Source organism: Drosophila simulans, chromosome 3L, assembly GCF_016746395.2.
Source record: "Drosophila simulans strain w501 chromosome 3L, Prin_Dsim_3.1, whole genome shotgun sequence".
NCBI lineage: Eukaryota > Metazoa > Arthropoda > Insecta > Diptera > Drosophilidae > Drosophila > Drosophila simulans.
This window is the reverse complement of record NC_052522.2, coordinates 4,591,870-4,619,487: the sequence shown is the minus strand read 5'-3', so window position 1 is coordinate 4,619,487 and position 27,618 is coordinate 4,591,870. Positions and strand designations below refer to the sequence as shown.

Below are 27,618 nucleotides of genomic sequence, written 5' to 3'. Positions count from 1 at the left end.
ATTCCGATTCCGATCTGTGAGTCTGTGTCAAGTCATTACCATAGCCCATAACGGCCAGACTAAACCGCACGTGATCTCAGTCCCCCAGATGGTGTTGTTACTTTCGTTGTCATTGTTATTGTAGCGAAACACCCGCACACACAACTGCATTCATAACTGGTTTAATGAGCTCGAGCGACGTTGGTTTTTCGATCACATGACAACAAGATCAGTGGTGAGTGGTGTTTTTTTTATATGTTTTCGAGCATCAAATGCAATTAACTAATAAGCAAAATAACAAACGCCTCTAATGAATTCACAACAGTAAAAAGCCCATCTCGAAGCAGCCGGGGTCAAAGGTCAATCGCCAATTTTTATTTGACCGAACCGCGTTTCTGGCAAAATAGAGAGAGCATATGAGAGTTTATTTAACAAGAGTGTAGTGAAAAAAATAATATAAAATATTTATATATAAAATTTATAATTTTTTTGTAATTTGTAATTAAAAAACTGTGTGCATTTGCGTATTACATATTTAAACAATATTATATTTTAATTCTGGACTTACTACTTAATATTTGTACAATGCATTGCAAATACTCTATACAAAAATATAAATTATTTTTTTATGGAAACATAAACTCTTGGAAATTTAGTGTTTCTCTCAGTGTGTGAATATTTTTTCCCTCCCATTGATGGGCAGCAGATAAGGCGCAGCAGCAACAAAATAGAATTGTGTCTACTCATCTGGTTGGATCTTGGATCTTGGGACACAATCATTATCGTGGTTGCCCAGATGCGTACACACTCGTGCATGGCCACAATTTGTCTACGACGGAACGCGAGAGTTGCAATTTTCGAATTAAGACAATTGCCACACGAATTACGGAGCCAAGATGCCCCCATCTAGATTCGCGACCCACGGCATCTGATTCGCTTTCCCTCGCCGTGCAAAAAATCAATGCCAAAAGTAATGCAAATTCTGTGACAGACTCTTTTTTCGTGCCGCATTGTCACCCGAAAATAAATTGAATTTTAAATGAGCGGCAAAAAACCGACGTAGAAGTCATCAAATATTTAGATAACACTGGGGACACAAAACCGAAGGCTAGACTTAAGATATGGAAGTACATGATGCTGCAGAAAAAATGTTCATTCCATAATAAACTAACAAAGAAGTAGAAATGATTGCCAAGTGCATTACTGAGAGATACATTTGTAAAATGTATTAAATCCATATAACCTTAATTCATGTCCATCTAGTCAATGTACCCCAAACACTCAGCAGAGTATTCAATAAAGGGTAACCCAGCAAATTAGAGAAATCTTAGTCCCTGGCCTTTTGTCTTTGAGCTCGGCAAAATCAGAACCCAAACACCCAACAGACACGGATACATCGACGCCGGCAATTTGGCCTCAGATGTGCGGCAGATCGGCGGTAATTTTCCAATTGACGCCTATTACGGTTAATCGTAGCAGTGACCCAAGTCCGGACCAAGCTTAAACTAATAATGTGCCCAGTTTAATGGCTAAGCCGCAGCAAATCGCCCGGTCAGTCCAAGGCACATCCCACTACCCGCTCTTAAGTCGGCACCCACTACATAACCACCACAAGACCGCACGACATCGTTGTCTCGGTCTCGAATGCTATATGTCACCCACCCATTTTGCTAACCACTCTTCACCAATGTGTTTGTGCACCAGGAGAAAGTTGCAGCCCAGCTTTCCTTTTATTTATTGCTTGCATGCAGACAAATTTTATAATATTATTACGCGATAATACAACATTTTGTGGAAATAAACTGCAACAAAGGCTGTTTTATAAATGAATTGAAACCAGTTGTAAATATTAAATATAATATGTTAAAGACTATTTCTCTCTGTGCACGATATGCTCTATTGTTGTTCCTGCTGCTTAGCACGCTAACTAACTAGCAGCCGTCGTCGCTGCCGGCGTCGTTGCTTTAGCATTTCGTCGCTGGAATTAGTCGCACCGCGTAGTTCGAAGCAAGTGGATTAAATGGTGACGAAAGATACAGTCGCTCCGTCGCCGGCCGCCAAATGAAGTATTCATTATCCTGGACAAGCAATTAGCACGTCGCCAGTGAAACGGGTCACTTCGCAGTCAAAGGATGCGCATTGGCATTGCTGCTCATCCGACGTGTTGGCCGGCAGAATCACGCTTAATCAAGAGACCCACTGGGAATGCGGAGCCTTAACCGGATCTCGGTGTCTGTGTCCTGTTTTCGGCTTTTCCGGTCCGGTGTCCCGTGTGTCCCGTGCGTTCGATTGTCTCTGATTTCACGCAAATGTAATCCTCGACCGCTTGATTTCGGTGCGTTTTTCGGTTTGTGTTTCGTGACTTGAGTAAAGGCAAAAGTTGATTCATCAGCCGCAGGATACGGGCAAACAAACAAACAAGCAAATGGAGCTGGGCGAGTTCACACGGGCTTGAGTTTGTGTGTGCGTCAGCACAAAAATAAAATAGTGAAAATATAAAGCACAATACCACGGCAGCGACACATCCTTGAATCCTTCGTTCATATATATATATATATGTATGTGTATATATAGTATAAGCATATATGGTGAGAGCGAAACGAGCGCTCAGTCACGCAAAACGCCAGCGCACTTTGACCTCATTTTGGGCAACGTTTTACGCTCGAGTGTGTGACCCTGCCACGCCCCCAACCATACTGCCGCCCCCTTCGACATGTGTGTGCGCAAGTTCTCCTCTTTCGGGCATAATGATTTCAGCACAACACAGCACAGGAAGCAAATTAAATCAATAAGTTGGCGTATCATCGCTTAAACAGGATAAACTGCAGATTGCAATTTTAGTGCAGTGCTATTTCTTTTTTTTTTTTGCACCCTCCATTGAAATGGTTTCCAAGTGTTCGTTTGTGTGATGCACGTAATTAAGCCATTTTTGGCCAGTTAATAAAAACGCACAAATGCGAACGCATTTAATTCAATAAATACGGGATATACAAATGCGCACTGATATGGAAATTTTCAAAATTCCACTCGATTTTGAATGCATTAACAAATGTAAATTATATAGAATTTAATGTATCTGCGCCTTTCCCGTTAACATGGTCATTTTGGCTAATGAAAATAATAAACTCGTTTCCGGAAATGCATTTAAATAAATATTATTTATAAATACCCGCCTGAAAGTCCTGTAATGGCAAAACAAGTGCAAGTTAAATGTATGTAAATGATGCCAATTATATTCGCCTATGTAAAAAAGTCTTTGTTTTGTAAATCAATAAACGAAATTGAAGCCTATAATGTGTGTCGCCGCAAGATATTAACAATTATATACAAATTGCATTTTAATGTATTTAACGGATCAACATAAAATCGTGATGTAAGGAAAACTCAGCGATTACAGTTCAAGTTTATTGAATGCGGAAAAAAATCGCTGTGCAGTTCAACAATAAATATTTTATTAAACTATTACTTAATTAAATTCTGTGCAAATATTTAATCAACCGAAATACACGAGAAACTTTATAACACGTGCAAGAATTCCACAATATTTCAACAAAAAAATGAGTTAAATCAATGTTGTGAATTTAAAAGGAAATGTACACAATCTGAAAATGGATTCAATGCCATAAAAATGCCTGATAATTTAAAGCAATATCTAAACAGCCATTTAATCAAAGTAAAAAGTTTTATCATAAGTTATAGTTATACGGTATAAAAAATAAGTTTTAAAGCCAAAACTTCCAAAGCCTAAACTAATAAACTTAATACACGAAAGCACCAAAAGGTTTAAGGATTTCAAGTTGGCCAACACCAATCAATAAAGTTGGCCAATTGCTATGGGCCATTTATGACATGCCGGTGTGGTAAGGAGTAATTTATTGATACACATAAAGACTAAATAGATTATTATGTTGCACGGAGCTCAGTCAATTAAATTTCCATACACGCGAGGCCCATTAAAAAGCGCTCAGTAATCAGGAGTTAACATAATTTTTGGGCTATGCCAGTGCAAACTAAGAAACAAACAGTCTGATTGCACCAACAAGTGCAAGCAAATTAAATAATAATTATTTATACAATGGCCGAATAACAGGCAATTATAATGCATATGGAGCAGGCCAGACGGAAATTCCCGGACAAACAGACAGAGTTGAACAATTCCAAAACTAAACTAAACTCAACGCGTCCAACGAGGCGTATGAATTTCGTTTGGTATTCTGAGCCATGTTACTGGGCATTAGGCGAATATGTGAGTTTGTGACATAAACCATTGCTAAATGCAAACATTTATAGTTTCGTTTAATGGCTCAATGTGTCGCTTCGTCGGACGACAGGCATTAAATCATTTTTAAAGTGCTTGCAAATAATTGAATTTGTTAGTGCGAAAATGCTTGCACAAATCTTGTCTGCAGTGTCTTTTGTGATCTACAGTGATGGGTGACTATGAAGGATACGAGAAAAGTGTCTTTTGAGAAGAGAAACACAAATTTCTGAATATTGATTTTCTAAAAAGTGCATCAATTAGTCTGCATTGTAAATCAGAAAACTTAACATGCCTAAAAACCACTAATCTCATTTGGGACAGTAATCTTAAATTGTATATGTCTCTCGGCAATTAATATTAATTGAAATGTGAAATTTAAATTTACATATGCTGAGGCCAGTTAAGCTATAACCCTTCTAAACTAAATGGGTTAATTTATGCATATGCGAATTAAGAAAATTAAATTATTCAATTGATTTTGATGTTGTTGACTCGGAAATATTATTAGCTTTTCAATTAGCTTTTTAAAATATATTAACATTTAGTTTATTTGTCACAACTTTTTGAAGCGTAGTTATACAAAAAACTATATTTAATCGATAGAGAATAGTTGCTGTTTTCCTTTATTTTTAGTAAGAATGTGACGAACTCGAACTAACTTCTAATGCTTACATTTTCCGTAAAAATAACTTTAAAAGTGCCAATTTTTTTTTAGAAATCTGCTGCATAAAGATTTCTACTGTGAATATCTACTGTGAAGTTTACTCACATGAGGTCTAGTGAAGCGAAACTGAACGGCTAAATGCCTGCAGCATTCGCTTCGTTTCTCGACCCTCCTCCGCTCTTCCGCCTCCTTTTCCGTGTCCTTTGTCTTGCGAGTTCCTTCCTTGGTCCTGGAACCGTTCAGAGTCCTCCCACGCAGTTAGCAGCGCTCATTCATGCATCCTGACTTCTATTGTGCAACACATACGCACACATGCACATATGCAAGCGATATACTTCGCACTTGGCGAGTGCGACCGTGACGCTAACAGCATCAAAGACTAGAACAACAATGACAAAGGCCATTGTTGCTGTCGTTGCCATTGGTGTCGTCACTTAATATACAAATTTCAGTAAATATTTTCCACACACATATGCACAAGGAGTGCAATTTCCGCGAGTTGCATTCGCCCTGTACACGATTCTCATTTCCCATTTCCATTTTCTGTCTCGAGTTCCTTGGGCAACAATTCGTTCAATTTCATGCAATCAAGTTATTTTAATTCATTACCCTTACGCGGCCAACACTTGGGAGACATGCTAGCAACACCAACAAACACACACTCTCTCCAGCAGAGGAGTATCCCCCGGAAAACCCCCTTGAAACTACCCTCTGAACCCCCCTCGAGGCCCATCGATCCCCGCCATTGTCGCTGTAAGTGCATGTGCACTTTGCCTTGCGACACTTGACATTTACATACACACACACACGTGTAAGCACTGCAAAAAACAACTGATTGAGTTCTTTAATTGGCAAAATTAGGGAAACATAGGACATAGCTGAAATCATTTATAAAAAACTATAATTTAAAATATACCATTACATTTAAAATTGGATTTGAATACAATTAAATGCACAGTAAGACTTGTTTCAAATTAGCTAGAAGATTTTGTTCAGTGCACGATTTGCATGTGTTGTAACTGCACATCCACACAGACATGCCAAGGAATATAGAGCCTCACGCACGACTATCAAAATGTCAGACATCTGTCATTTAATTTAATTTGACTTCACTTTGCTTTCATTTGCCCTCCCCCTTTTTTCGGCCAGCCTTGTGCGCTTTCTTTTTTCCAACGTCTCCTTCATTTTTCCGCCCGACAACGGAACGTATATAGGAATATATATACATATATATTTATGCAAAGCTATAAGGCGAAAGGGGGCGTCGATGTTGGGAACAAAACGTGTAATTTAGCGGGTGGTGTTTGGTGGGGGTGGTGGGGGTTAAAGGGTATTTCCTCAGGCTGCTGTTATTACTTAGTTGTTGTACTAGTTGTTTTTGTTGCCATTTTTATTGTTGTTGTTGTTGCTGCTCTTGGTGTGCAACGTACGCGAGCTCAATTTAAATCGCTTTGCGTTTGCTGTGAAAACGGTAAAAAGCGAGGCGGAAATGGCAGAAGGGCGGGAAAAGTGCGAAAAGTTTCACGGAAAATGCATCGATCAATGAATACCCTTAATGGGGTTAGTAAAATATTGCAAGAGTTTAAATAAATGGCTGAGTGGTTGCTCGAAATAGTGAGTGATTGAATTAAGGAAATTCTACCGGGAGCTTATTGCTATCGGAGTGTTGATAAATGGCTAGCACTTTCAATAAAAAGGAAAGGGAATATATTTTATAAAATGCTGATTGAATCAACAATTCCATAAAAAGTTATATAAAATTGTAGGTAAATGTTTGCGTCTTTTATAAGCAATTAAATAAATTGTTAAGTATTTCTTGCCACAAACTCTAAATTCTTGTTCCTCAATTTGTTTTAATCCCAAATAATCCAATCCAACCAAACCTCCCCACTCGTATATCCGAAATTTTAAGAGGGCATCTCCAAAGACAACTTTGCTTGATTTGCATAGGAAATTTTATTTCTTTGAGCTAAAACTAACTTAACTACGGAAGAGCACACATCATTTGCGCTAAGCTAAAACTAATTAAAGTGGCAACCCCGAGGCAAGTCGAAATATACTTTTTCGACTCAACCCCTCCTCTCCTGCTGCTTGGCAATGGCTTTTAGCTGCTTGCTGCGGTGCTTGAGTTTCTGCTGGAGCTGCCGTTTGAACTGGGTCTCCCTGCTGAGGATCTGCAGATCCTCGGCCGAGCAGCTGGCTAGGCGTTGCTTCTGCTCGGCTATCAGCTCCTTGGTCAACTTGATCTTGGTCTTGGAGACCTGGACGTAGAGCATTTGGCGACGCCGCAGCTCCTGGCGGTGCAAAAATAAAGCGTAGGCGACTGATGCTTCCATGCTGACTGCTTACTGGCGAATGAGTGTCAGGTCGGGGTTTGTCGTGGTTTTTAAAGGACCTCCTCCCAAGGATCCTTCCGTATGTGCATGCCTGGTCTTGTTTATCCGTCGTTTTTGCCTGTCCTGCGGGTTTTCTGATTTTTCGCCGCCAATCCTTTGGGGCGCTGTTTTACCTGCGAGCCGATTTACCGCACTCTCTAATCGCCTTCCCGCGCAGGTAACAGATGGTTTATCGGTCCAAGTTTTCTTTTCCTTCGTGCTCGTACACGCTGGTCCGTTAATGCACTTTAGGCCAAAATCCTCCGCATATGGCCGGCAGGCAGTGGGTTTCCTTGCGGGTCCTTCAGCAAAGTTAGGTAAACTTTTGCTATTCGCCAAGCCCCTCGAACAGAGAGGGATTTGCGGGGTGGCACATGGACACATTCGGCAAACTTCTTGGTCATGCAGCTTCGCAGCCAAAATCCAATGCAATTTTTGGGCCATCCATCTAAAGGACAGTGCAGCTCGCCTGGACTCACCGAACGACAGGATGGCACGCACATCCTGGAAAGCCCGGCATATGCATCAATAATTTTTGCCAGCATGCGACTGCACTGCGGGAAAATCATACTTCTTATCAATGAATCTGGGAAATATATACAAAAATATTATAGGATCAAAAAACCTAAGTAATGTTTTAACATTACAAGTTTTAATGAACTTGGTCCACATCTTTTGATTTTCTTCCCGCAACCTTACACCTTTTTTGCTTTGCCACTCCTTTTCTCCGTGTTGACCCGGCCTAAGACCCGTACCCGGAACCCAGAACACCCGATCCGTAAACGGACCCGTGTCTAATGCCACACCAACACTTTGAGGTTTATTAATTCGCATGAACTCCGACCGGCTGCTCGACCCTGCACTCATTTTTCATGCTGCCCGGGCAACGAAAGCCACAATTAAAAATTGCTTATGAACGGAAATGGCAGACAAAAAAGGAGAAATAACTGCCTCCCGTTTAGGAGCAGAGCCAACTTTCAGTCTCAACCATAATCTGAGCCATGGGAAAGCTCTCAAACTTTTCCGGGCGGGTGTGCGAAAAACTTAATTTCCTATTTCCTTTGCAGTTTCCGCTCACTTCCATATAGCGTCCTTTATCCATCCATTTGGTGTAAACTGTGCGCATCATTATTTTGGAATTTTTGACACTTTTTTAGCTCGATGGTGCTAAGCTACTTGTAAATCAAGCCAAGCTCATGCGTCTTCCTCTAGCCAGTGTCTTTCATATATATTGGTGTATAAGTGTGTGTGTGTGTGGATGTGTCACATTTCCGGCGGAAGTGAAAGCAGAAAACTTGGTTCGTTTTCCTCTTCGCTAAATGGCATCAAGAAATGCAGCATCGTCGCCTCAGAGGAACAGAGACATTGACTGATGATGATGAGGACGATGATGTAAATGGGATTTTAGTGCCGCACATGACAATAGTAAACTTCTTTAGCAGCCGGAATCATAAGCTGTGATGTCTCTGTTCAGATCTGCTCGGTGCTCTTGTGACATGCAAGTAAATTGCCTTCCTAAATTTATTGCGCAATTACAAGGAAATCTAATGAACAAAGCAAAGGATGAGCCGGAAAGAAGATCCAAAATAGAATGAAGCCACTTAATTCTGGCTAAGAAAAAGGAGAATTCTGTGCATTGGGAGACAAAATATAAAATTATTTTGCCAAGAGCACACTTTTTGATGTAAACTTTTTAATACATAAAAGCTACCAGTGTGGCTAAGCTGCTCTTAAGTAGTTTAATCTTAAAAGTAAATTCAAAAATTCATCAGCTTAGTTCAGCTTAAGGAAGTATTTTCAGTTCCTAAGTTAACCCTTTAAATCTGTTCTGCTTTCCAGTTCGCAAGGAAAAATAGGCCATTGCCTATCCTCCGTCCACAAAATGGCATTCCCTTATATCTGGGCACTACTGGCCCTCATCTGCTCCGCTTCAGGTCTCAGCCTACCCAACATGACCTCAACGGATGCAGTGGTTGCCGGTGGAGGCATTTTGCCAATCCTGGTTGCAGGAAATCCCGGCAATCTGGGGAGCAGCAATATGAGCCTGAGCGGCGGGGGAGGATTGACCGGCAGCAGTCCCGGCGGACAATCGTTACCGGATACCGGAGGAGGCAACTCTGCGGGCGGCTCGCCGGCGGCTGGCAGCAGCGGTACCGGCGGCGGTGGCAGCAACAGCGGCATCAGTGGCAACAACTCGGCCATGATCCAAGGACAAAAGAGCAACCAGTACGAGAAGTGTGCGGGTCCTGGAGATCCGGGTCCCTGCAAGCAGTACATCTACAAGTGGCGCTACGAGCCAACCACCAACGAGTGCACCAACTTCATTTGGGGCGGTTGTGAAGGAAATCCGCAGAACCGTTTTGGCACCGAGGCGGAGTGCCTGTTCCACTGCATCGGCGGACCACGTAAGGACATCAAATTTACTATTTTGAATACAGTTCGATACTCTTACATTTTGAACCCCTTACTACAATCATATAGTTATTTCCACCGATTCATTTTCGCAGTTCTCTTGAACCTTCAATAATCTCAATTTACGCCACACCCCTTGCAGACACTCTGCCACCGTTCCTGCAATCCACCACCCGTGAGCCGAGCACCACGGAAAGCTCCATGCTTCTGGGTCTGCCGTACACCCAGAGTCCGGCTCAGTCGCCGGACGGAATGGGCGGGGCCGAGGGCGGCGATGGAACAACGCCCGTGCCCATTGAACAGCGCGGACCCGAGCTGACTTTCGCGGAGACGGGACAAGGCAAAACTTTCATTTTCGCCAAGAACAACACGTTCATCCAAATGGACGGCGACATCATACAGACATTTCAATTAAGGTGAGTGGACCGGGAGTGCAGCTGGGGAAGTTGACCACCTGGCAGGTGGCAGCTTCAGGTCCTTTGCATGCCACTTCGCTGCAACGGTCGCGTCATTTGGCGGATTGTTGGCCTTTTGGCTGAAAAGCGCTTGATTCGCTTAACCCCAGAAAGCGCAAGGGATTATTTTTAAGAGCAATTCAATTTCACTAGTTTTCTACAGAGTGGCATTATTGGATTTTCAAAAACTGCTCAAGGTAATCTGCAGTATTTATTTTAATAATCACATTTCCAGAATCGAGAACCAACTTGCCCATTTTCGTAGCAGATTATTGATCCTGAAAATTATACAAGCACAAATGCTTTCCATGTTTGTGTTGTAATTGCATGACTTCAATTAACTACATAAATTTCAAATCTGACATTTGAGTGAGAATAATAGCAAAAATTTAATCTGACAGCCAAGTTATTAGGTCCAAAAAAATGCTTAAGCCGTTTACAAAATACGTCCATACTTATGGGGTTAATGGCGAGTGCTGTGCAGCAGAGCAATTAGCCAAACTGACGTTGCTTTAACAGTTTGAAAATTGATTTTCTCTCAACAATTTTCTTCGGGGCATGCAGTCTTATCGGCAGCTTACACAAAACAATCAAAGGGCAGGCAGAAACAAAAAAGCGACCCAGGAACCAGGTCAAAAGTTAATTTTCTGCTCAATTGCCAGAACCTTTCGGCTCATGTTGTGACATCTAAATGGTTCCAAACGACTTCTGGCCGAGACCTTTGGGGTATTTAAATTTAAAATTCAATTTGGTTAGAAACATTTGACATTTGCATATTAAATTAAGAGAAAAGAAATATTATTTAAATTCCGACTTTGTGCACATGCTGCACAAACATGTAGACAGTCAAGCAAATAAAATTAAACATAACTTTGCCAAATAGAACTTTTACTTGTTATCCTTGTTGCCGCTGGCCAGTAGCTCCTACTGCGTACATACTTGGCCAACTTGGCAATTTGTGCTGTAGTTTTAATTGTAACTCATGTGGCTGCCGACAGCACGAGCAGCACAAACAACAGCACCGGCAACAGTAGTCAAGAGCAAAGAACAAATAAATTTAAAACTCTGTCAGGCAAACACATACATAGATGTCCGGCCAACCTGGCTATTTTCTGGCCATACTCTAGTTCGTCTTAGAAATATCAAATATCATAATTCATTAAGCCAAAAAGAGATGTTAGGAGCTGCTGCTAATCAAGTTCGAAAAAGAAACTAGGTTGGATGAAATCATTTATACAGGTGTCTTAAATCGTGGACTTCATACAGAATACGAATTTATATTTCCAGCATATATATACATTTAATTGCTAAATCAAATGAAAACATCAAGCAGCAAGCATTAGGTTTTCAAACAGCTCGTTATAAATACAATTCATATTTGGAATGCTCTTAAAAAAAACCAAATTATCAAAAAGAGCTACTTTTTGCAGCCCACATCTGCTGCAACTCAAATGCTAATTCACTAGCCGCTCTGCGTCTTTCTGTCTTTGCAGACTTTGCCGTGAGATTTCATTTCAATTCCGCACCCGACTGCCGCACGGCCTGCTCGTCTATCACAACGTTAAGAATCCGGATCGCATTATTTTGGACCCCTATGCACTCTACGTGATTGTGGAGAAGGGCCAGCTGAAGGTGGTCCATGTCTTTGGCAAGCATTCAACGAGTGTCACTGTGGGCGAGAGTCTAAATCGAGATGAATGGCACAGTGTGATGGTGAGTGTGTAGCATTGCATATGCCCGAAATGGGAAACGGGGTCAAGTCTGGGCGAGAACACTCAAAAGAAACCCGGTCGAATGCTGTAATGCTGTAATCCAGCGGGGCTATCAGACTTCCGGTGGACATGATTCCTCTGGAGGGCTCCTCAGCCCACCAGGGTAATGGGCCAGTCGGTTAACATCTGGCGTTTTGGCCAACATTAGCATGGCCATGCGTTCAGCAAGCAATTAGCAAGATTGCAATGCGGAATGTGTGCTGCCGGTGCATGTGTGCAAAACGCTTTATCAAACTTTTATAACAAAGCGAGCAAGTTGATTTATGTGCGTTCAACTTTGTTAACTCACCTCGGACACGGGGCTTGGTCCAGTGGTTGCATGTGGCTGCTGGGTTGTTGCATGATGCTGCTTCTACTGCTGCTACTGCTGCTGCAGCAACTGCTTTTCAACGCATGTAGCTAACCGCAATCCCTCAAGCATCGTCGGCATCATCATCATCAATAACAGGAACAGAAACTAGTGAAAAACCAGTGGCAGCGCCCAGTTTAGTTCATCTTTTCATATTTAAAACAAGCAGATCCTCTACTAATCACACCCTCATCACAAATGGTATAAAGTACACAAGGAAAAGTAGAAACTATTATCTGAAAATTTTTGGAATTAAACTTCCGTGAAAACTTTTCCATAACATATGAGTACTTACCTGCTAGCTAACTAGTAATAATCAACTTATTTTGTTTCTGTATTAATAATTACTGTAGAATAAAGTTGCAAATTAGATGCACATTGCCATTCGGCCTTTTTTCTCAGTGCACTCACATACACAAATGCAGACACATGCAGCACTCATAAATAACACGCAAATTCCTAATGAATTTCAGCTGATCCCAGCTATGAGTTTGTGCGCGCAGCAGTTGCAATTCATTTTCGTAGATTTTTACCCATGCAGCAGCAGCGGCAGCAACAAATAGCAACAAAAGCGGTAGCAGCAACAATTTATCGCTTGCCGCTTGGCCAAAACTTGCAACTTCAACTCGGGGCCAAAACGCATAAATTCATAAATTTTTATCATTTGTCTGTGTGTGAATGCCACGCCCCCAATGGCTGGCTGGTTTATTGGTTTTACGCTCCTAACCGATCCCTCGCTGTCTGTTTTGCACAGGTGCGCATCGATGTCCATGGCGCAAGATTAATTGCACGCGTCGACAATAGTCAGGAGGAGGTCTATCTGAAAGGACTGAATCACGAGTACAACTACGGCGTCTCCACGAATCTGCCATCGGTGGTCCTGGTCGGAGGTGAGTGCCCAAATCAATTGTGTATGCCTTCCCGTTCCCAATCCCGCTCCATTGAAAATCCAGTCCAAAATCCACATCCAACCCACGCCACCGATGCCCCACAATCAATCATATTAAAGGCAACGCCTGAATGTATGCAATGATTTTCGTACGCGAAATTCGCACATAAACCATCGCATCAACGTGGAACATAGAAAGTTTAGTTTGGGCTTATATATATACGTATATTTATATATGTATGTGGGATAGAATAGCATACAGAAGAGCCGGCGAAAATCGAAAAATGTGCAAATTGAAAATCGAATTTGCAGTTTGGCGGTGACGACGCACACGCAATACACAGAAAACTCTTTAAATCAGATTTATTGAATTAAAAAAAAGCAGAAACACTTCAACAGATTAGCTGGATCTCAAATGAATATGGCTTTTAGTTTCATACCATTGAATATAAAAATATATGATATCTTTAATAATCATAAGATGATAGTAACATGTAATAATATTCACAGGAATAGGGCAAATTTGAAAGTTTTCTCCGAGTGAATGAGTTCAAAAAGTCGAGTGACTGAACCTATAAACTCAACTTGCTCATTCCCCATTGAATTGTAAGTGTTCGTATGTATGACTTTGAAAGCAGCTTTGCTGCGTTTTTGGAAAATTTAATTATTTCACGTTGCGAAAACCAGAGGCCATGGAAAAGGGTTTTCCTAGCAGGTCGACAGAATGGGCCATTGATTGCACTCTGATGATGTTGGTCTAGTTTTTCACAGCCAGCTCCCGCTGAGCGGGCTATTGGATCGAATGAAGCTAGCACACATTTAGAATGTAAAAGTGCATAATTTTTTGTTTGTTAGCAGACATGATTTTGATGTGGTTGCGTTACAAAGAAAAGCCAAAAAAAGGGTAAAAATTAAATGGAAAGCACGATATGAATTTTATTCAACACTAACTGGGAATGAGCAATAACGTTCTTTTCCATTGAATTAAACACACAAGATGTGGCGATTTAAACTGCAAATTAAATAATAATAATATTTTTAAACAAAACTTTTCTGTATGGAACATCTTCCGCCTTCGTCAGCTTGTATTTATTTAGACCGCACTTTGCTGATCCGAAAACTGGGTCGAAACAACTTTTTTAATTAAGCAATATTTAAATCTGCGGCAGCAGCGAACAAAAATCCCATCAAAACTTTCAACAGTAAACAACGAAATTATGTTATGGCCATCCGACATGGTCACTCCGCCCACCGAAAGCACCCGCACAGATATAGCCAAAATCCATTGCCAAATATCCAGTATGTTAATTAATATGTGGCATCCCAGCCAAGACCAAACAACTGACCAATGCTCCACATATCCCATCTCCCCGTTGCCCCATTTCGCAGGCCTTTCCTCGGAGGAGAAGCTGCACGGCGTGAAATACATTACTGAGTCCTTTGTGGGCTGCATCCGCAATGTGGTCCTGAGCTCCGGCAAGGCCGCCTCTGACCTCCTACCCATCGCTCCCCTGGTGGCCACCAAGCACGAGAACGTCAACGAGGGATGCTCGGACATGTGCGAATCCCGGCACAACCTCTGCTTCGTGGGATCGCGCTGCATCAACCACTACGGAGGAATCTCCTGCGACTGCTTTGGCACCCACTACGAGGGCGAGCACTGCGACATTTACAGTGAGTACTTATCACAGAAAATATATATATTAGTAATAAATCAGTATTTTTCTAATATATAGAAAATAAATATGTGCCAAATCTATACATATACATTTTAATAATAGTCATTATTTAATGTTAGTTAGTTGTTGAAAATATGCTAATTAAACATCTCTCTAAACATCTATAAAGCCAAATGATGTCCAAATATGTATTGCATTTCAAGTATCTAACTGCCACTTTCTGTTTTTTGCGAGTGTCATTCACATCCATCCAACTCTGTCTAAATCCCAATATATCTCTGTATGTGGACATGACCCTAGGGGCGCCATTTTGTTTTAATTATAAACTATGTTTGTTTGCCAGTGGTTAGCCACTGGCAGTGCCCTCCCCCCTTTTGGTCGCTACAGTTTTAAACACGCTAATGACCTGACCATAAATTATGCAAAATAGTGTTTGACTTTTTGACTGCCGGCCAGCTTGGACCACACCAGCACAAAATGTGCGCAAAATTAGTTTGTTAAGCCCGATATATATATGCCCCACACCCTTCAGCAACATCCGACATTTAGTTAATGACATAAAGCCAATTCCAGGCCCCCATAATCTCAATTAAGTCACGCGAGGCCATTATATAGGCAAGCCCATTAAAAATTGAGCAGCTCGTTTATGTTTTTTGACATCGCACAATTTTCCGGGACTTTTCAAGCACTAGCTTTGCATTCCAGCACGAAAATGGGAGTTGGTATTTTGGGCTCTCATGGGAAACGGATTTACCCTTACTTACTTTACACTTATTTTGAGAATATTTAATGTGTTGCTTGAATACTTAATAATGCGATGGAACTGGGTTTTAGAATTTTAATTTTTAATCTTATTATTTATCTTTAAAATATTCAATTTTGAAAACCCTCCAAAGTTTTAATACTCCTAAATCTAGCTAGCTAACTTAACTAAACCCAAGTTAGGGCATCTCAACATGCATTCTTCAGATTTAGCCACCCTTGCATTTCAAATGTTTGCTAAAAATTTGCATGCAAATGATGACCAACACATGGCAGAGATGGAAAAAGGAAAAATCCAAAATAAAATCCTGGCTTCGCGGGTGGCAGTGGAATTAAGCGGAGTCCGGGGATATGTGTTTTTTGGGGAATGTGAGGTGGCGTATTGATGCAACGGACAGCTGCAAATTGCAAAATGAACAAAAAAAAAGGAAAAACGCTAACGGTTGTCCGTTGCGTTGGCCATTTTGGAAAATTCGGCGTGCCCTCTATCTGGGCATTTCCCTCTCTCTATCTGTCTAAATGGCGTCTGTCAAGGACATCGAGCGACCGCCGTGACGTGCGAGTTTGTCAAGCATTTACAGCGCCTGCTGCTGCTGCTGCCGCTGCAACTGATCACAATTACGTAACGAGCGCCGGCAAGCAAATTACACAGATGTACCTCACACACACCCACCGCTCCACGCCCACCGCCCGGTGGTTTGCCGGTTGCATGTTGAACTGCTCCTGGAACGGAAACAGTGTCAGGCCATTAAAACCTCGCACATATCGCACAGTACAGCTGTAATGCAGTGAGAAAAAGTTAATAAATTATGGAAATTAATACAGTTCTTAAGTAAGATGCCAGACTTTAACAACTTATGATTGGTTGAACTTTTCTTTCATTTTAAAAAGTACTAAAACAATTCCCTGCTGAAGTGATATCTTCAAAGCACCAGCCGCAATCTTTTCCCTCAGTGCACAAAAATGGTGAAAATTCAAATTCGTACAGGGTATAAGGGAAACGAGACACAATCAAACGCAGACGCTTTTGTAATGCAATAACTAAAATGACAACTGCCAGTACAAGGACGAGCCTGTTCATGTGGATTTCACCCTGAACCCAGGCCAGAACCGGAAAAGCCCCTGCTCTTCCCAAGCCCACTCATTCCGATTTTTGCAATTTTCCATGCTAAAAGTGTCAACGAAATGCGCTCAGTTGGGGAAATCATTAGCCCCCGAAAAACCAGGCATCAACATTTCTGAAAGAGACTACAAGATTTTTCGCCTTCTTCCGGCATAAACGAATTGAAATGCCAGCAAACAGGACAGATTGAGGGTGGGCCATGGCAGCATGTCCTGCAATGTCCTGTGATATGATGACTCCGAGCTTAGTTCAACTCTCCACTTTGGTCGACAGTTGTCAGCTCAACTGGCATTCATCATGCAGCTGGCAGAGATGCATTCTTCTGGCCCATTTCGAGCTAAAATTGCTGGGAAAGCACTTATTAGAAAATAGTTTTAAATTGGATGAGTTGCGAAACAGCAGCTTGGCTGAGCTTCCAGTAATTCAATTTCGATTGAAATTATTTTTAAAAATTGAATAAAACACGCAGTAAAAGTTTTCTTTTTTAGATAGACATGCTTAAATTAAATTTGTGAACATCCATTTATTTTTAAACGTGTTAATTTTGTGGCTGGTTCCCCTCTGCGGCGCACAAAATACAAAACAGTGGATTGTGGTCTCATTTGTCCAAAAAAGTATGTCACGCCTTTAATTAGTGCCATGGCTTTAATAAATAATTCGTTTGTGTATCGCATTATCAAAAATCAATACATCAGTATTATTCAAACAAATCCAGGGATTTGATTTTGGTTGTTATTTTCGCAGCAGATTTGAAATAAGAGATTATGTTCAGCCAAATTAAATAGATTCAACTGAAATATCCCGACAGCTATATTCCCAACTAAGCCAGCTGTTCGTTAATAAGTCACACTCGATAAACCCAAGCAATTTGGTGTCTGTGTTTTAGTTTGCTTAACCCAAACACAAACACATCGCCACAAATTGCTAAGTCCACAAATTTGCAAGTTAATCTTGAGCGGAAAGTGTCAATACGGTGTACAGTAAGCCCCATTGAAGCAGAATGAATAACCGTGGAGTTGGCTTCTCGGAGTTTTTCGTAAAAACCCCAACCAGTCGCTCCATTCAATTGCGTGCCAAAAAAGTGGCCAAGGAACTGGTGATGCACAATAAGGATGTGCGGGCGAAGGTATTGAATGACAAAGTGTTTACCTATGCGCGATTCCGAAAGATAATGAAATCTGCTGGCAATGTGACGGATCTGAATCCGATCACCTATAAAAGCATGATTGAAATACGACAATCGCAGATCGATCACAGACGCCTCAAGAGCATCAAATCTGCTGGGGATTCGCTTGGATATCATGCTCGCCTTCTCAATCGCAGCCAGTTAGCTGGCGAATTTACCCAAAAGCAGGAGATTTTCCGACAGAATATGGAACTCCTTGGACGGATTAACAAGACCAATCGACTAAAGGGAGGTGTGGATAGCTTCAATCGCCATTTTCCCGCCCTTCAGTCGAATCGGAACAAGATCCGTGAGCTGGCAGACCGCTTGAGCCAGGAGAACAGGCAGCTCGGGTGTCGCCTCTCGCAAGTGAAGTCCAAGGTGGATTCACACAATCCTTGGGTGCCACCCGTCAAGCCACTCGAGCAAAAGGCCTCCGATGAGACGGTCAGTACTTTCTTGCCATATATGCCATCGCCCCGCTTGGGCAAACGTAGTGCCCAAATCCTGCTGCGACCCATTATATATTTCGATATGGCGGTGCGAGAGAATAACCAGTTTCTGGGCAGATTACTCCTGCAACTCTACACTGAACTGAGTCCGGAAGTGGTGCTGGAGTTTGTGCGAATGGCCACCCACAACGATGTAGGATGCCATCGGTTTGTGCGAATATTCACCAATCTCTGGATGGAGGCCGAACTGGTACCGGATAACTATGATTCCCTGCGCAATCACCACAGTGTAAAGTACTCCTTTCTGGATCCCAGCAAGATTACCGGGGTGCTATCATACCCATGGGACTATCGCCGTCACTTTCCCCAAGGACTTCTCAGCTATACCATCAGCTTTAAGCAATCGGTGATTCCGTGGCAGCGGGTCATCTTTGGACGGGTGTGCGGCGGCCTGAGGGTGCTCCAAAATTGCCACGAATTCGGCACCAAAAATGGCAAGACCAAGAAAACGGTGATTGTCACGCGGTGTGGCCTGCTCTAATGGGAACCCACATATCGTCCGCCTCATTATGCACCTGCATTAACATAAGTCCAACGAACGGATTGCAGGCAAACTGACTAAATTGTAGCACATCTTTGTGGCCCAATGCAGCAGAATGTTGTTTTCTCCCACAAAATGCAAATAAAATTATGAAGTACACTGGGTTTTGCATGGGTTCCGTGGCACTGAAAACAAAATGTATTATTTCGGTTAAGAGAAATAATAATTATAAGCTTCAATGTAGTTGTAAAGTAGGTTCGCAGCCATTTTGCATAAATGTATTTCAACACTTCGGTAATTTAGTTTCGGAATCTTTTCTCAGTGTAGTGGTTGTGGGCTTGCATAGGTTGTGATGCGTTATCGGCTGGGCGCGGCCCACGTGTGTCGTGTCAGATAAGCGGCCAAAACGCGGCTGCTGTCACGGCACCACCCACAGCACCCACCATCGTGGCCAACCACCACCACCCACTGCACCACCAGCGGCCACAAAAAAATGCATGAAAATGGCGCGTTACACGATTTGCACATTTGGTCCATGGACAGGACAAGTGCCCAGGATCTGGATCGAGAGTGGGAAAACAGGAACATCCGGCGAATGCCTAAAGGCGCCCATAGAGCAAACAATATAATCTGCGTGTTTCTCTGCATTCTCTTATTTTTTGTTTCTGTGTGCAGCGGGCAGATAATGTACAAGTGGCAAGGGAGTAAAAAAAGAAAACAATCTTTAAAGTTTAAAGTACTTTGGCGGATAATTCGCATTTTGAAATATATATACAAAATGGGCAAAAAAACCTCCTAATTTTATAGCAACGAAAAAGTTAACAGGTGTTTAAAGCGAATGCTTTTTTCTAGCTATTGTTATGAGTATCCGGTAAAAATTTTCAGTTTCAATTGTGGATGATGAAAAAACAGATACAAATTTAGTTTTTATTAGCCTGCTTAATATAATATTAATGCAATAAAATAAAACATTGTTATTCTTTTCTTTGTTGGGGACCATTCTTGACAATTCACGTAATTGGTGTGTTTGTAGCACGTTTAAATCATAAAAAGCTGTTTATATCATTAATAACCAGCAAAATAACGAAAATATGTAATGCAAATATTTCAACATTATTAAGAGATACAATTTTATTATTTATTCTGTTTATACCATTTTTTTTTAGCGGCCACCATAATCACATTGCGAGGAGCTAGCTATGTATCCTACAGGATATACGACTGGAAGGATCGGGTGCACTCCTCCACCAGGCGTATTAGTCTGATGTTCCGCACGAATTTCGACGATTCAGCACTATTCTACGCCAGTGGCGAATCACTGAAACATCAGTATATAGCGGCTTCCATTAAAAACCAGTCGGTTCACGTGGAAATGGACTTTGGCGACAATGTGATGAGCACCGTGCTCACCGACGACCTGACCCGCGGATATTGGCACAATCTGACGATACTACACGAACAGCGAACGGTTAGCATTATCCTGGATCAGCAGCAAAAGGTCCTGGAACTGCCAGCCACGGCCAGTGGGAATATGCTCTTCGATCCGGAGATATATTTCGGCGGAGGACCGGAACTGCACAAAAAGAAGGGTCTGGCCTCACATAACAATTTCGTGGGCAGCCTGAAGTATGTCTACTACAACGACATCTCCATTCTGTACGAACTGCAGCGGGGTAATCCCAAGGTGCACTATCACGGTGAGTGCTGAGCAATTTAATATCGAGTGCTGCGATTTGCTTACGACATATTTGGCATACTCTTACGAACCGATGTACAATCTCCTTTTCTGGGTCAGGCGTGCTGGAGGCGGAGTTTGTCGAGAACGAAGTGAATGTCATACCAATCACCTATCCCTTTGCGACATCACACATTTGGTGGCCCATAAATCACGCCGAGGAATTTAATATTAAATTCGATTTCCGCAGCAGTCGGCCGGGCGCGGTGCTGGCCTACAGTGACGTAACGACCAGTGCCGGAAATGGCTTCTGGGAGGTAAGTGTGAGCATTCAAGCAATCACCGAAGCATTGTGCACCGAAAGAAAAGGGTATAACTGATTTATCTAAAGATTTAAGAAGAGAAAGAAATTTAAAACTTTCTCAAGGAGCTTTTAAACAGATTTCTTCATATTTAAAAATATACTATGTATTTCTTGTGTTCGTGTGTGATTTTTTCAGTGCTCTTGTTGCACACACATACGTTCATTCCTTGAGCTTTTGAGCCACACACACACACTCATTACACACAGCCACAGGCACGCACACACAGACAACAGCTGGACGCTTCCACTGAGAGACGTGCTGCTTAAGACGACTTAGCAGAGCGAAAGAGCCGTCGACTGAGAGAATGAAATGCAAATCAAATGTGCATGTGGTTGTGCCGACTGCCTGCGTGTGTGTGCTTCTGAAACTTGCATTGCGATGGCTTGCGTGCCAGCCCAAAACACCCACATACACACGCATTTGGCAGGATTGGCAGGCATGCCTTCATAAGTGTGCGTGCGTGTGTGTGTGCAGTGTAGCATACATTGTGGGCCTGTGGAAAATGTACCCAAAAATACGGACTGCCATTGGGGAAATGCGGAAAATGCAATTAAATTTAAGCGGTGCTGAGTGAAACTCGACTCCGGCTAATGCAATGAAAAGTCAAATGAGCTTAGTGTTTTGTAATTGTTTGGCATTATTCATTCGTCGGTAGCCCGAAGCGATTGTGCGCTGCTGCAGGGATGGAAGTTCTTTAAAAATACTTTAACTGCTCAGGAAAATAGCTCATCTACATAAATATATAAATATATAAGTTTAAGAAGCTTGCAACTATGATTTTCGAGTCGTACTTAAATTTACCTCGAATTTATACTTAAATTAAATAAATACAAATAAAAGCAGTAAATGTTTTCAGTCGAGAAATTCAAATAAATGTAAGAGAACAAGCAGAAACTCGTAACAACAATATTAACCAGAATTGCCCAGCAAATGTTTCATTTATCTCTTCTGTAACATTTAGTGGCTGGCAATTTATTTGAAATAACAATTTTTATAGATTTATGTCAGGACCGTCGTACAACAATTGAAAGCAAGTTAAATGCTTCCATGAAATACCAATTTATAACCAGACAAGCAGACAAGAGATACTGGGCCAAACAGATTGAGGTCCGGCATAAAAGTGCGTTGTAATCGATCACAAAAACAATTCAACAGTTTAATGCCAGTGGTGGGGTAGCATTGCTGCCCCCCACAAGCCCCACTTAATCCCACACGCTGGCCTGCCTTTGAGTGGATGTTCATATGGATGTCAGAGGCATTTATCTGCATTTAAGCAAACAAACAAATAAACCTTGTCTTGGCCTGTCCAAGAACGTTTATTTGGTTACTTGTCATTTGGGCAATGTTCGTAGAACGTACTAAAGAGAATATGCATGTGTTCCGGCCGTATTTATTTGCATTTTATTGTTGATTTTGTTCCTTTTGATTGCAAGTCGCCATCCCCCCCTTCTCCACCTACCCTTCGCCTTTCAAAATAAACCCAAAATGTCACTGCAGAGACTCTGACTTATTGGCATTGCAATAAAATTGATGTTGTTGTAATGCCAATGAATATTTATGCCGCAAGCCATTCAATTTTGCATCGACTGACTCTACGGCTTATTTGCCATTTGACGATTTATGCGCACCCAAATTAATACTAAATTGATTGTGTCAGGTTTTATAATATGACTCTGTTTATATTTTTTATTCGCGAATTATTCGAATGCTGCCTGTCAATTTGCTAGCGCAGACAATTCGAGTAGAAATAATAGCTCTACGAATTAAAATAGTTTTTTGAATAATTAATAAACGTTCTTTAAAATCCGTTTTTTGTGTCTATGAGTATGCCACAATGTGTATTGATGGCATTTGTACTTTTACTTACCTTAATCCTTATTAATTTGTGTGTATTTATAATAGATTTTAATAAGTTTTGGCTGTAATTCGATGTTTTGGCCCATTTAAAGCTATTATGCTGCCCGCAGCTTTATAGTTTCGCAATATGCTATCTACATTTGTCCAGCTCCAAAAACGCATCAGTTACGAGCTTTATTTATTTACTATTTACCCCGGCGTAGGCCACAAAATTGCCACCTGCGTGTTGCGTATGGAGCTCAACAAACTAATAAATTGCCAACAGTATTTTCGACCCCTCTGTCACTCATTCGAGTGGCGAAAAAACCAAAACCCAAACAGAATCCTTCCGTACAGGAGAGCCCAAAAACAAGCGGATGCTACATGGAATGTCATGTTGCAGGCTGCATGGAGGGTTCGCTTTTGGGGGGTGTGACATAAAAACTATGCGCCCGCATAAATCGCGAATCACAAATCAAAAATCGAATTTATTGACAGCGCGCAAATGGGCGAAATTGGCAAACAAAACAACAAAAATCGCGATGGCAACGGAGGAATAAAAATCATTTGAAATATTGTCGCAGAGTGCGACGAATGTGTGTTTGCCTTTAAACATAACGCTCTGACAAAAATCTAATGAAATATGCAATAAAATTTGAGTGTTTGCCATTTTGCATAAGCGGCGCAGAAGCGCAATTCACAATGAGCATAGATAAATACGGACTATACACACACACTCACCAGCTTTATTTGTAGGAACATGTACAAATTGCAACTGTGCTGAGCTGCGTTGCATCATCAGTGCCACCAACAAGTTCATGAAATTTCAATAAATATTTTTTTCTCATTTCGTAAAATAATAGACTGCAGTTGGCCAACGGGGCAGCCATATTTATATGCACATATATGGCTATCAAATTAGTTGGATTATGGCAAACCGTTTGGTAGATAGATAAATAGCTTATGGCAAGGTTATCTGCCCGATTTGTTTGTCTATAAAATTTGTACATTTTTTGCGCTAATCTGCCTGACCTTTAAATACCATTGGCTTTTGGTTTATCTGCATTGGATTAGTTACTGGATTGCAGTGATAACTATGTGCAGTTTTCTGATAGATGCTCTCATTCGGAACTAGTTCCCAAAATCAGCATCCTAGCCAAGCTCACGTTCATTCGCTGGCAATAGTAATAATTGCTGCATACGACACCAAGAAAAGCGCAATTTGGTTACAGAGGGTCAAGCGAATGATAAAGAGCCGTGGATAAATACCATTCTGAATGCGCTGCAAAATCCCCATTCCATTGCTGCAAATTAATGGGCTGCAATTTCAACAACTACTCTCCCCTTGGAACCCCGCCCCATCGAAACTGTGCGATTGATTCGGCAAATGGCAAACTCAACGTGGCCACGTGGCGTATGCGTAATATGATTTAAGCGAAGCTAATGCACAAAGGCATTTAAATTGAAATGTGTGTGCCATGGCAAAAGCGGGTATTTCAATGTGGTTGTGCAGTCCAGCATTTCAGGCATTTTCGCAATTTTGATTTATTTCCACGTACACACATTCAAATCTCCTAATGCTAACAGAATTTTGTATTTTTCTCTCCCTCTTTACATGCGCCGCTGTCGATGACAAAAACTAATATTTGGCAACACGCTAATGCGCGGCTTCGCGTTTTGTTCGTCTCTACGTGCAACTTCCGTCGGCGGCAACAATGGCTCCACTCTGCTACAAAAAAAAAAAAAAAACTAACTAAAACGCCGCCATTGGAACTCCACCGGAAATGCGCGACAAACGGAAATTGCAAAATCGCCGCCCATCCATTAGATACGTCTGACGTCGGACAAACTAAGTTTCGATCTGGTACCCGATGTCAACAACAATGTAACCCACTCGACCACCATTAAAATCAATAGGGCCACCTCCTGGCACAGCGTGGAGCTGGACTATAAGCTGGGCGAGATTCGGTTCACGGTGGACTATCGGCACACTCTCAGCCAGATGTACGGCTTAACCTTTAACATCGGGGACAAACTGATCATTGGCAGCAGCTTAAAGTCGGCAGCCATGGGCTTGGTGGGCTGTATACGGGATATAGAAATCAATGGACATTTGATCGAGCCGCGACATGTTGTCAAAACTGAACGAGTTGTGGGAGAGGTACTATAGCTTTTAAAAATATAAATCACTATGCTTTACCAATAACTATTATTCTAAAAGGTCGCCCTGGACAACTGCAACTACATAGATCCGTGCAAAAGACCCAATACCTGTGAGCATGGTGGCAAATGCTTTGTAAAGGACGATCGAGTCACCTGTGATTGCAAACACACGGGTTATATAGGCAAAAATTGTCACTTTACCAAGTACAGAAAGACCTGTGAGGAGCTGGCACTCTTGGGTTTCACCAAATCGGATGTCTATCTCATCGATATCGATGGCAATGGTGTTTTTCCACCTGCCCATGTCAAGTGCGATTTCCAGAGCCTTGAGAATGCCACCAAAACGATTGTGGAGCACAATCTGCCCAGCCAAGTGGATGTGCGATCCGCCAGGGAATCGGACTTCAGCTTCAACATCAGATATAGGGAATTTTCACCCCACATGCTGCAGGAACTTATCTCACATTCACTGTACTGCACTCAGTACATCAAGTACGACTGCTACCGGGCTCAGTTGGAACTGCACTCGGCCACCTGGTTCACATCCTCGGCCAAGAATCTCACCGTCGACTTCCTGGGCAATGTCAAGAGGTAAGAGCTGGTAACACACCCAGTCCTGGAGCTGGGTATTTGTGATTTACGTGCTGGGCCACGTCACCGCAAACAAGACAAAATTGGATGCCGGCACAGGTCCTTTGGCACTGTGGATAATAGACTGGGAAAATATAAACAAATTTACATTATTGCAGTTGAATATTTTCAAATATTCTAAAAAGTTGTTCATGGTATGGCTTTGAAATCTTAATTATGATAGATAGATTAATTATAGTGGATCATTTTTTGATTTTACTGCATTTCTTAGGCACCGAAGAGATGGCTTTTGTCCTTTTTCCGTTTAAGGGATTGTACATATAATCTAAAGTCAAGTTGTGTATGTTTTAAAATCCCTTATTCCACATCCCACTACTCGGAACTAAGACTACGCACAAGCTTGTGGATAATTTTGGTCCACCGCTCGCCACACAATTAATGTTGCAGTCTATTTGCTTAACTTGTTGTTGCACCAAGGATTATCACCGTATACCAACCCATGCCACCCAGCTCCTCCGATTCCCCGTGCAATTATGTGTGCGTTCTGCTCCAGTGGACAATATAGTACGTGCGGTAATCCAACAATATAAATCCAAAATTTTGGGGGGAGGGATAAATGCTTGCCCTTTGTGTCGGCGTTTCAATGGTAAACGAAACTTAAATTAATTGCTCGCACATGCATAATATAAATGCCAGGCAGGAACCTTCGCCTAATGCTAACTGACATACTTACTTACCCATCACGCACAGATGCTGTATTCTATTTTCCAGGGAAAACTGGCTGCAACTTCACTTCACTTTCCAAAGGCATCGATATGTGTAGTGCTATACAATCGCCAGTTTTGTGTGTGTATGGTTTCACTTCGGTGCCATCTGTCCTGTTTAATTTGTCATGGACTTCGGCCCACTGAACTGACCAAGATCTAGTGTTTGCTTAGCTCTTGAAATTTGCCTTCTTTTTAGACCCTCATCGGCCTCTGGGCCAAAGTTATATCTGCCGCATTTGTTGCCATGCATTGGAGCATACAATTTTATGGTGCCGAAAGCTTGGGCAGCATAACCGGCTACCAAATGCTATTTATCCAAGGTAAACTGGTAACGAAACCCTTAAAAAAGCCAAACGAACCGAGGGGAATAGCCGGCATATGGGCATAAAATGCGGCAAAATTGCAAAAGTGCAAAACAAAGGGCCAGAGTTTGGTATTTATGTCAGGCAAATATGTTTCCGCCCCAGCGCTAATAAGGTTTATGACTAAGTCCTGGCATATCTCTTCCCGGTCCTTCTGTTCCATCCACATTTTTTGTGTGCTCAGCCACCATATTGTCGAACAACTCTTTCGTTATTACACTTACTTTTATATTTCACAGAAGGGTATAATCATTTGAACATTTTTGGATACAAAAGTAATGCATAAATATAGAACTAAAAGCACTCACAACTACAACAAAGATCAAAGTATATCTAAACATCTAAAATATATTTTAAAATTATTATATAGCTGATACTCCTTAGTCTATTGATCAGTTTACTCATTCATATGTTCGTTCATTTTTTGCTCTCTAAAAGTTTGCCCGTGTAATTTTTCCTGCCATGGTAGACCTTTTTAAAATGAATGGCTTTGCGCACACAAATTTAGTCTTTACGCCTAATTTCTTTGCAAAACCTCGTCCTTATGACTTCAGTTTTGGTTAAGGTCCGCCCTATAGGAACATTTCGGGTTGTTTTTAAACCCTTTTCACAATACATCATGCGCAGCAAAGAACGCAACATCTGGGGGCAGCAATTTCCAGTCGCTTGTTGCTGCCACTTTTTTTTGTTTTGCTGCTTTCGGCCTGCGTCACTAATTTCCGCTTTCAGTAAATCAATTCGAAAACCTTAACAGCTCCGACTTTGGTTTCGTTTTCATTTTTTCCTGGCACTTGTTTGTTTGTTTGCCTCCATGAATGAATGGCGTTCTGGTTGGCTACGACCGAAAAATGCAGAACGAAACACACAGTCTGGGTCAAGAAAAAATGGGTTAACTTCTAGCTGAAGTCTCCGGATGTGTGCATGTGTTGGCCCAGACCATTCGGCCATCCATCATTGGCTCGTAGTTTGGTCTTTACTCAT

At 41.7% G+C, this 27,618-nt stretch overlaps 3 protein-coding genes across 9 annotated transcripts in view; 2 read left to right on the top strand and 1 right to left on the bottom strand.

The window, feature by feature from the left end:
* The window catches only part of LOC6736808 (contactin-associated protein-like 2), a 57,989-nt gene that overhangs the window by 2,219 nt on the left and 28,152 nt on the right, over window positions 1-27,618 (top strand). For 5 of the 7 annotated variants that reach the window (XM_016170189.3, XM_016170191.3, XM_016170192.3 and 2 more), the window contains exons 1-10: window positions 1,961-3,839; window positions 9,119-9,684; window positions 9,834-10,107; window positions 11,640-11,859; window positions 13,022-13,157; window positions 14,546-14,830; window positions 20,045-20,575; window positions 20,674-20,870; window positions 24,583-24,915; window positions 24,976-25,508. In XM_016170189.3, the coding sequence (XP_016030464.1) occupies window positions 3,829-3,839; window positions 9,119-9,684; window positions 9,834-10,107; window positions 11,640-11,859; window positions 13,022-13,157; window positions 14,546-14,830; window positions 20,045-20,575; window positions 20,674-20,870; window positions 24,583-24,915; window positions 24,976-25,508 (3,086 nt within the window). In that variant the 5' untranslated portion in view covers window positions 1,961-3,828. Of the gene's footprint in view, window positions 1-1,960; window positions 3,840-9,118; window positions 9,685-9,833; window positions 10,108-11,639; window positions 11,860-13,021; window positions 13,158-14,545; window positions 14,831-20,044; window positions 20,576-20,673; window positions 20,871-24,582; window positions 24,916-24,975; window positions 25,509-27,618 lie in introns of those variants that run through there. The other 2 variants (XM_016170187.3, XM_016170190.3) reach the window with 2 other exon arrangements.
* Window positions 6,842-7,287, bottom strand: LOC27206279. Its single transcript, XM_039293255.2, has one exon. The coding sequence runs from the start codon at window positions 7,238-7,240 to the stop codon at window positions 6,974-6,976; it is 267 nt and encodes an 88-aa protein (XP_039149189.1). The 5' UTR covers window positions 7,241-7,287; the 3' UTR covers window positions 6,842-6,973.
* On the top strand, window positions 17,536-19,076 carry LOC27209272. Its single transcript, XM_016184727.3, has one exon. It carries the CDS (start codon window positions 17,721-17,723, stop codon window positions 18,876-18,878), a length of 1,158 nt encoding a protein of 385 aa, XP_016030469.1. The 5' UTR covers window positions 17,536-17,720; the 3' UTR covers window positions 18,879-19,076.